The 10,922-nt window shown below is 44.1% G+C and overlaps 1 protein-coding gene across 1 annotated transcript; it reads left to right on the top strand.

Moving 5' to 3' along the window:
* The first annotated feature begins 1,447 nt into the window (after positions 1–1,447).
* Positions 1,448–10,922, top strand: ripk4 (receptor interacting serine/threonine kinase 4). Its single transcript, XM_011483804.3, has 8 exons — positions 1,448–1,757; positions 3,399–3,690; positions 4,848–4,999; positions 5,155–5,216; positions 6,431–6,589; positions 7,624–7,742; positions 8,892–9,132; positions 9,256–10,922. Exons 1-8 carry the CDS (start codon positions 1,570–1,572, stop codon positions 10,482–10,484), a joined length of 2,442 nt encoding a protein of 813 aa, XP_011482106.1. The 5' UTR covers positions 1,448–1,569; the 3' UTR covers positions 10,485–10,922.

Raw genomic sequence — 10,922 nt, 5'->3', positions numbered from 1 at the left:
ACGCATGAATCCACTGGGTTCTAATGATGAAAGCTTGGATGGTTTATAAAATTACATTTAGATCGATCAAACGCAGTGCGTTGGAGTCTATACTCGCCCATCTAGAGAGCATTGATGGATACAAGAGACTTCTGGGAAATGTCCAGAACACTGCATTGTGAAATTGTGGATTAATACCCCAACAAAATGCTGAATGCCAAATACTAAATGTGGACACAAAATTTGCGTTTTGAAGCCTCATGACTTTTCGATTCGTTTTGTCTTTTACCACATTGATGGAAAGAGCAGCTTTTTTTTTTTCACTGTTTTGTACATTTCAAAGATGTCAAGGGGTTGAAAGTGGTTTGATCAGTGTTTCTGCTCTCCCACAGTGACATCAATGTGTGCTCCACATCCAACTGATCAACATTACTAGTACTCTTTCTCTCTCTCTCTCTCTATATATATATATATATATTTATCTTTTTTGCAGTAACCTGGGATGTACAGTGGTGTAGTGGTTAGTGCTTTTGGCTGATGGCAACAATTTTCTGGGTCAAATCCCAGCTGGGACCTTTCTGTGTGGAGTGTGCATGTTCTTCCTGTGCTTGAGTGCCCCCCCCCCCCCCCCCCCCAAAAAAAAAAAGGAATGGATGTTTAAGCAACCAGTTTTAGAGTTAAAAGAGCAAAGAGCACTGATGATGATGTTCACACGTTCAGAACAACTGAACAACTGATGGGTTTTATTATCTGAAAACCATGATGAGTAAAAAGAAACACTCAAAGTGGGAGATGCAGGTTCCAAACCTGCTGTTTGCTGTTTCAGAAATCTCAGAACTGAGGAGAAAATGTCACAGAAGTGAGGAACAGACTGACCCGCAGTAGGAAGTAGTACACTTAAAGTTTGTTTTATAAAGTATACTTGAGGAAAGGAATAGAAAGTATACTATAAACCAGTAACTAAATACTTCTTCAGACTAAATTAGAACATTTTGAGTTTACACTATATACAAAACATGAACTTTGAGTGAGTATACCGCCCCACTTTTAGCATAGACCTGGTATGCTTGTAGTACACTTAAATGAAATCCTTTTTGCTCAGGTGCAGCTCCGCTGACCCTGAACCGGCTTTAATGGGAGCCTTGTTATGGTTCTGCTCTTTAGTTTTAGTTTTGCTGCATTACACAAACATCCCATTGTAGTTCTTTTTAATGTCTGTTTGTTGTATCCATCTCAGACGGATCACTAGCTGTGGTGGGATTTTCATGAAGGACACATTTGTCGCAGGAACATGAATTTCCTGTCACAGAAAATCTAAAACCGAATGAGATCTGTGTGAGTTGTTTACAAAATGAGGTTTTCCTTATTTTCTTCTTAGTGTTTCAACATCAGGATGTGATGTCACCATTGCAAGCCCCTCCCTTCAGTTCAGGTGAACAGAGGGAGGGGCCGTGCAGAGCAAGAGAAGAGGAACAAAACAAGGAAGAGCTCACAAGCAGTCAGGTCTGTGTCGGTGTGTGTTCACTCCCCCACTTTGAACCTTGGAATTGAACGAGAAAGGGAGCTGACCTTGTTGGTGGGGGTCTCAGCATGGAGATGGACGTCCCAGAGTCTCCTCAAGGGAACATGGGGCTGCTAAGGACCTTTGACTTTACTGAGTTCAGCTCCTGGGAGAAGATAGGCTCAGGTGGATTTGGACAAGTATACAAAGTACGGCATGTGAAGTGGAAAACATGGTTGGCTATCAAGTGCCCTCCCTGTCTTCATGTGGACGAAAAGTAAGTGATAGCAGTGTGTCAAGGGTTCACTTATGAACTCTGTGTGTTCTTTGGTGGAGGTTTGATGGGTTTTTCCATGAACAAGATTCGCTTCTTTGTCTTTTTTTCCCTCTTTGAGCTTCACATTTGTGAAATGTTGAGCATTCCTGGGCAGGAAGCTGTCAGATAAAGGTTTTCATGAAATCAGAAGTGATTCAGTCTGGGCACACTGAGCGGCAGCGAGGAGGCTGTTCACATTCAGACATAGCTGTGTGGAAGGAGCGCTGACTCACCTGCAGACTTCATAGCTGAGGGTCGGAATGATTAAATTATCCAGACTTGACCTGTAGGTGAAAGTCTGGCTGTGGGCCAGTTCGCTCTGCGATACAAACCTTATCAAGTTCTGACCCCAGAAGGCAGCAGAGAAATTCAATGCTCTTCGCCCTCACAGGAGATTACTTAACCTTCTAGAAATCTCTGACACTTTACGCCACTGGGAGCTTTTTGAGGATGGACTACACACAAAAAAGTTGATGCTTTGTGAGAGGCCTTTTTAAAGGCTGATCTGTCACACGCTGAGATCCCTTACCCTTACTTTGACCAACACAAGTCCTCTTACTGCTAAAAGCAAGCTTTGAAAGTGAACTTTTTCACCGTCTCAAATCATATTGAGGATCGTTGACTTCCTCTATATCAGTGGTGCAACTGAGTCTTTACCTCGGATTTTATCTCCTCCAAATATCTGCAAGGTACATAGGCAGCCTTTAAATGGCAACTGCATTAGGCGACACATGACATCCCGCAGCAGGGATGAAAGAGGCCTTTGTGTGCTGGCTCTGCTGGCTGCCTCTGGGTGGCAGGGACAACGTAGAAAGCAGAAGAACCGGTCCTGTTGACTTCTCTGTTAAGGCAGAGACATTGTTTTCATCTGAGGAGCTGCCCATTTGTAGTACAGTGCAATAGAAGAAGGATTTAGACAACGAGGCCATGCCCTGACTGTCTCCCACCTCATGTTTGGTGGCTTGAAGGCTCATATCAGATCACAATTACAGTCAATCCCCCTTTGACCCCCTCAGTTATTTGGTGTTTACCTTCAGCTAAAGGCTAAAAAGCTGTCTCAAAGAGTTTAATTGAGCCTGTACTTATTTTGAATGCAACTCTGCTTTATCCTAGACCTCATTAAGAGGCTCCATTTTGAAAGCGACTTCTGCCAGAGATGTGTACAGAGGTCACAAAGGACCTGCTGTTTTGTTTAAAGTGTCAGCAGGGTCAGTGCACTGATAAAGCTGCAGTCCTCTGGTTGAGCAACTCGGAACAAGAGCCCTTCAGGCTGAGCTGATGCTTTTCAGGCCAGAATGTCCTCAAGGCCTCAAAAAGAAGCAGCTATGCAAAGGAATACAAGTGAATGAATGACACATTTGCACAAGAACTCCTGGCCTGATAAAGATGTAGCATTTGTGAGAGCTTGTAAAGAATGGCAGACTGTATTCGAGGGGAAGGAGAAGAAGAGAGAATGTTTGGGAGCTTGGTGACTTCAGAGCCCGTTAATGTTTAATAAAGTTGGATAAACGGCCGTGAACCAGCAGATCTGGGCTTTAGCAGCAGCTTGATTCACTAAAATGGGCCAAAAACATTTGATTTTGCGTCACTTCTTTTTTAAAGGGAGCGCTCAGAGCTGCTTGAGGAGGCCAAGAAGATGGAGGCAGCCAAGTTCCGCTACATCCTGCCTGTGTACGGGATCTGTGACGACCCCCACGGCCTCGTCATGGAGTACATGGAGATTGGCTCCCTGGAGACCCTGCTGGCCACCAGCCCGCTGCCCTGGGAGCTCCGCTTCCGCATCATCCACGAGACAGCGGTGGGGATGAACTTCCTGCACTGCATGGATCCACCTCTTCTCCACCTGGACCTGAAGCCGGCCAACATCCTGCTGGACGCTCATTATCACGTGAAGGTACAAAGCTCCAAGGTCTGGCAGGGGCTTTTTGCTCTGACAGTTCGTTATGCTATCTTACCAAGCATGCCTCAGATTTGTTAAACCCCCTTCACTTGGTTAAACAATAACTATATGAATGAAAAACTGCAAATCTTTTCATTTTCTGAATGTGAAAATCCCTTAGCAGATAGTTTAAGCTCTGACCTTAAATTTGAGGCTTTGCAAATGCTGCGGGCAGAGAGGTGCCTCTGTGTCCCTTAAAGGGCCTATATGATGCTATTCTTAAGCCTTACAGAGTGAACTAGATCCATATTACCCTGGGCACACTAAGGAATGATTTTTTTTAAATGAAATATTAGGTATTTTCCTGAGCTCTTTTCCTTCCCAGAAGTAAAGATGACTCGATCTCCGAGGCTCCGCCTTTCACTCCGTGTGGGTGGCTCTCATTTCATGATGTCATCCTAGAGTCGGCCTCGGCAGAGTGTCTGTTTCTTCCACCAAAACAAACCACATCCAAACTTTTTCAAAGATGGATGTGCATAGAAAAAGAAAGCGTTTTTGCCAAACACCGCTAACTCCACAGAGAAAGTGGGTGTGTCTGTTAGCCTGGGGGCGGTGCCGGCCGTGCAGACTCTTCCTGGAAGGGGCTGTTCCTCACTTTGTGTTGTCACAATGTGAGAACCTGCTCATTTTCGTGGTTTGGGAGGGGTTGGTGCTCAGAGAGCAAATTTACTCAGAAATGCCTGAACTGATCAAAATGCAGCTTAATTTAGTAAGAAATTAATATTCTAATACTCTAAAAAGCTCAAAAAGTTGCCTTTGCATGATCTAGGTGCTTTAAAACCTGCAGAGAGCAGTGGGTGGAAACAAATCTTACTGGAGTTTAATATCTGGATGTAAACACCTCACCAGTGCATGTTCCAACAGGATTTATTTAGCCTCCATTAGGCCTCCCTGTAAACGTGCGTGTTTTTGTGGGTAGTGAGCACTCCTCAACACAAATGCAAAGGGCCTCTCCTTTCCTGCAGGCTGGGACATGCGTTTCCCTTATCATACCATTAAGTGCACTCTGCAGGAGCTGAGCTACATGTCACACTTTACGAGGGAAAAGTTAGTCATCCCAAACAGTGTTTCAACCTAGAAGAGATCAAGACTCTGATCTCTGTCTTTCTCAGATATCTGATTTTGGATTGGCCCGGTGGAACGGCCTGTCACGGGCCGAGGATGACATCAGCAGGGAGGGTTTCTGCGGAACCATCGCCTACCTTCCTCCTGAGAGAATCATAGAGAAGCTCAGGGTGTCAGACACCAAGCACGACGTGTACAGGTGAGCTGTCTGAGTGCTGTGTGCAAAACCTTGTTTGGTTTTTAATAAAGTTTAAACTGGACATTTGCACTGAAAGGATCCCTCATTTCATTTGTTTGTTTTTGTATTCCTCCAAATGACATTTCCTAATTTTTCTGTTTTCATTTCTCTTTCAGTTTTGCTATTGTGATATGGGGAGTCCTCACACAGAAGAAACCATATCAAGATGAGCCGAGCAGTACGATTTATGCACAAACACTACAAGCACATTCAAATTTTTAAAAGAAAAGCTAGAATCAGCAAATCTTTGCTTGAAAGACTCACTCTGATCAAAATTGTGTCGTTGATCTCGCTCTTGTGGCATTTTTCTGATCACGTCTAAAAATATCATTTCTGAGTATTTCTTTATTCAAACCGTTGAGAAACAGGAGCAGATGAAAAAAATTGCCGTTTGAAAAAGATCGTATTTGTGACATCGAAAATACGCTGGGCGGCTCACAAGCTCTCTGTTCCGAGCTCCCAGCAAAGGCGAGGGGAAGTGGGGGTGGGCAACTCAAAGGTGAAATTCTAATGAACTCCTGCCGCTCTGCAGAAAACAACACAGGTTTTGGGGGATTTTTGGCTAAAAACGGCATAATCACAATTAAAAGACCACTGGAAACACTGAAGCAATAGATCAAAATATTTTTGGAGAGGGTCTTTAACAGTGCTGCCCTCTTGCAATGAAACTTGAAGCATGTCCCTACACACTCAATCTTTGTTATTTGCCTTTTCTGCAATCTTTTTTAGCGTTCCTGTAAACATGGAGGTTGTTTGTGTGTGGCTTGTAGAGGAGGTGCGGGGAACTTGTTTACTTTGTAAATTCCTCAGCAAGCAGGTGGAGAGGGTCAGACAGCCAACAGTTATGTGTTTATTTTTTTTTTCTTCCCAGGCTTATCAAGTATCTTTATGATAGCTATCGCAGAAGAAGGCTGAGGTTTGGCACTGCCTCTGCTGATCCAACATTATTAGAAAATAAGACCCAGGCAAATTCCTGGCCCTGCCCGTCTTCCTTCTCCATTTGCTCGGGGTATTAGGCGTACAATGGAAGTAAATGAGCTGTAAGCTCCTGCCTTTGCCCTGTGAATCACCAACTGGAGTGATCCCACAGTCAGATAGAAAGAGGGCAGAACATGTGTGCTCCTGTGGGAAAAAAAACACACACGGCCTGTATGAGCACACAGATAGACGTTGATAACACTGTGCTTGGGTGACATACAGCGATGCCGGCGCCTTTACCTTCTCCACTTATGATGTAATCCAGTGTTGCAAGGGTGAACATGTGAGTTCAGGTCATCCAGGCGTTATTTTCTCAAGGCATATTCTGCACAGGTTGACTGTCCACAATGCTATGATGAAGGTGCTTGTCTGAGTACACCAGAATTAAAACCCTGTGACGTTTGCCCCCTCCAGGAGAAAACAACATCCTCCAGATTATGGTGAAAGTGGTGAAAGGGGTTCGTCCAGACCTGGGGGCAGTTCCACGATGTCGTCCAAACACCTGTGATGGTTTCCTGAGCCTGATGCAGCGATGCTGGGCAACAAATCCAGATGACAGACCCAGTTTTCAGGGTGAGATGCGCCTTAGCATTCATGTACCCACATCCATTTAACCCTTTTTCTTACTGTAAGATATCAAACTAAGGCTTAGTAGTGAGTTAAATTTGCCTTTAAGGCCAGAACATGGAATTCCTTTGCATCCACCTTTTAGTGGGTTCCTTTTGTATTTTTGCTCATGAAGTCTGGTTTTAGTTGGATTCTGTTTCATTTCAAGCCACACAGTGCACTTTGCAAACAACACAAGAAAACTCTCGTAAAATTAAAGTAAATTTATTTATGATTTTAAAATTCAGCCTAAATCATTACTATAAAGCCAGATTATCCCAGATGTGCTAGAATGAAGCCCTGCATGTTTGTCCAGCAGGTTACACTGAATCCATTTCAATTCCCTCATACTGAGCATGCATGTGGAAAAAAACAACTTCTTTTCAATAGCAAAATAATCTTTGTTTGAAAAAACACATCTTAGTGACTAGAATTTTATCCTTAAAATAAGAGTCTTTGGTAATACCATTTTTTTTACCCCATTGGCAGATTCATTTTTAAATGTATTATTGTAATTCTAATTTTTTTTGTAATGTAAGTTATACAGTGCAGAGGACAAGACAAGAAGTACTACAAATAAAAATAAATATACACGGTATAGGTTATAGTGTTTGAATCTTCTGCTATGGGTTCTAGTTGTCTTGAAGCCTGACATTGGATTTGTTCTGCCAAATATACCTTTTAGAAAGTCGGGTTTTCTGTTAGCATGATTCATGCAGGGACATTAGTTAGAGAAATCAGTGAAGTTCTGTTGCTTTTTTTAACCAAACATGATGTTTGGTGTTCTTTTGAGGTTGTTTTGCTAATAGTAGCTAGCAGCACCCTGAGCTACAAGCTAACCTTTGCTAGCAGGCACTACATATCACTTCATTCCTACATAAATTTCCAACCTCAAGTTGAAAAACCAGAACTTCTACCGGAAATGTAACATATGACACACCTTGTCTTGTTATAGCTGAATGAAACATGCTTGCATGACAGAGAGCGTTATGTCCCCACAGAAATTACCTCTGAAGCTGAGGAGCTGTGCTCTAAACCTCAGGAGGAACCCAAAACCCCAACGTTACGGTCATCCTCAGAACCAGAGCCCATGTCTCCAAACTCATCCACCAGCAATGAGGCGAGTCAGAACTGCCTAACAAGTTGTTCTAGTCACATTAGAACAGCATTTCCTGTGAATTTGGAAGTTTTTATGACAAAGAGCGTCAGTGTTTTTGCTGTTTTTAAAATTTTTCTAAAGCGGGAGGGCAAAGAAAAATTAACCTTGAAATAGCACATCTGAATATTTATTTCTTTGTTTAAATTGTTGTCATTTAGAAGCAGACGCAAATATGCAGTTTCAATAAGATCTGAAAAAAATACACTGGGTCCTCCGTGCTCCTCTCTATTCTGATAGACGACTAGATCCTGATGACAAAAAGATCCATGTACGTGTCTGTTTTCCTCGTCTAAACTGTACGGCTGCATTGCTCTGATATTGCTCGTTGTTTTTATTGCACCAGTAATGTTGGTTTAAGGCTGGAAGCTAATGGGAGAGCATGTAAACAGATAGGTGATAGGAAGTCTGGGTTGTTTTATTCCACGCCAATAGTGCCGCCCACAACCCTGAGGTGAATGTCTAGTGAACTATGTTCTAGAAAAAGACAAAGGTTTTGGATTTTGTCTGAGAACGGCATATTCATTATTAAAAGATCACTGGGAACGCTTAGAAAATAGATGAAAAGATGATTGGAGTGGGACTTTGATAGATTCTAAACTGGTGGTGCCTCAGGTCTTTATTTAAAATGCAAATGAGAAGCCAATCTTCTTGAACAACAACAAAGACAGTCTTTTTCTCTTCTGTTAAGCATTTCATAGCCGAGTCACACACTACATCTGGTAATGGATAACCGCTCACTCAACAAGAAAGCAGTCTTCATTGCACTTCAGATAGGATCACGGATTTACAAATCACAGGGTTGCTTAACCATAAAGGAATGTTGACCAATGGACCTCTTTGCTGTTCTCAGCTTTATTGTTTCTATCCTGTAAGCTACTGTGCAGGTGATTCACATCACTGTGCTAATGGGAAATGACACCTGCTGCACTGCAATGTCTGTCTTTAACTTAAAGCGTTCTCTAAATATTTGATTAGTTAACAGATTTTTTTAGGAATGTTTACAGTCTTGCTGTTTGTGGTGGGAGTGTCAAAGCCACAGCTTGAGCTTCCGTGAACCGGAATTTACAGAATGCCAAAAACCAGTTTGCCAACAGCGATTTTTTTCCACAGGGTAAGGATGCCAAACCCGTGCGGCCAAAGTCAGCCATGTTGCCGGAAAAAGATGACAGCCTGTCAAAGCTGTTGAGCCAGGTTGATTCTGGCATTTCAAGAAGCTTCGACCGAGTGAAGGAAGACAGTTGTCAAAGCAGGGAGAGCACATCCAAGAGACTATCCGCCATTTCCTCTGCAGATTCAGCGTTCTCCTCCCAGGACTCCATCACTCTGTCCTTTGAGAAAGAAAGCACGATTGGTAAGAAGTGCTTACATTTCTAAAATGTATTGTTTAATGTATAAACACGACTTTATAGTTGCTCTGAACGTGTACTTTTGGTTACATTTTTGGTTAACTTCCATTGTGCTTCTTACTACCAAGATTCTGCTGAGGTCCAGAAACGAAAATTGTGTGAGGCCATAAGGACCAAAGATACGGCCAAGCTGATGAAGATCCTGCAGCCTCAGGATGTTGATCTTGTCCTTGACGATGGAGGAAGCCTGCTTCATCACGCCATCGCCTTGGATAATGAGGAAGCCGTCAAATTCCTTCTTTTGAACAACGCCAATCCCAATCTTCCAAACACCCGTGGCTCCACTCCGCTCCACCTGGCCACAGAAAAGCATCAAAAGCCGCTGGCTGAGCTTCTGCTTGGGAGGCGCAGCATGAACGTCAACGCCAAAGATGAGGACCAGTTCACAGCTCTGCACTGGGCAGCCCAGAATGGAGATGAGGCCATCGCACGTCTCCTCCTGGATCGTGGCGCAGCTATCAACGAGACAGATGGACAAGGACGTACGCCGGCTCACGTTGCATGTCAGCATGGCCAGGAGAATGTGATTAGGGTGCTGCTGAGCCGTGGGGCTGATGTTCAAATCAAGGGGAAAGACAACTGGACCGCGCTCCATTTTGCCGCCTGGCAGGGCCATCTGGGTATCGTAAAACTGCTGGTGAAGCAGGCGGGCGCTGATGTGGATGGCCAGACATCAGATGGCCGCACTTCCCTGCATCTGGCATCTCAGAGGGGGCAGTACAGAGTGGCACGGATCCTAATTGAGCTCGGAGCAAGTGTCCATTTGACGTCAGTGGGGTTAAACACGCCGCTGCACGTCGCAGCCGAGACGGGTCACACAAGCACCTCTCGCCTTTTGATTAAACACAAGGCAGACATGCACGCCCAGAACACTCAGGGACTCACACCGCTCCACCTGGCCTGTCAGCGAGGTCACCTGGCTACAGTCAAGATGCTGATTGCCGAGGGGGCAGACCCCTCCAGACCCAGCCAAACTCTGTGCACCCCCTGTCACCTGGCAGCTGGGAGTGGACACTGTGAGGTTCTGAAAGAGCTGCTTCTCCACTGTCCAGACGCCGGCAGTGTCACAGACGAGGAGGGCCTCAGCCCCTTGCACCTGGCTGTAGGGGCCGGGCACTCAAATGTCATAAAGATGCTGCTGCCGCAGGAGGTTTGTCAGCAGCCGGCGGCAGAGGAGCCTCGACCTCCAGAGTCCAAGCAGCTCCAGAGAAAGGTTGTAATTCTCAAACTGACAGAGCACAGCAACAAAGACTGTCCTCAACCTCCAGCTTCACAGTGTGCCTCAGCACCATGTTAGCAGAGAAAAAGACTGCTGCCTTTGTACAGAACTCTCAGCCCTGTTGTTTTTGTATTTTTTGTTTTATATCCACCTTAGCTGTATTACACTTGGGACGAGCAGATAATTATTCTGACCTAAGTGTGTTTTTTGAAGCACTGTAGCTACTTCTTTATTGCTGTAAAAGCATTTGTGTTAATATGTTTACTGTAAATATAGAAGATAAGATATCATGCCTTTGTTTTTTGGCTTCTACTAAGGTGTTCTTTTAATATGCAAATGAGTTAGTGACGTTATGTATTATGATGGTTGAATTCTTAGGAGAACCCAAACCTGCTGTGGTGGCATCATGTAGCCTGTTAGCAGCCATCACCAAATCCACTGCATTTACACGTGTTTTCATGTTCTGTAGCCATTTCAAAGCAGTGCTGCATTACACATTAAACATTATAAACCTTC

This window comes from Oryzias latipes, chromosome 14, assembly GCF_002234675.1.
Source record: "Oryzias latipes chromosome 14, ASM223467v1".
NCBI lineage: Eukaryota > Metazoa > Chordata > Actinopteri > Beloniformes > Adrianichthyidae > Oryzias > Oryzias latipes.
This window is presented reverse-complemented; position numbering and strand designations above follow the sequence as displayed.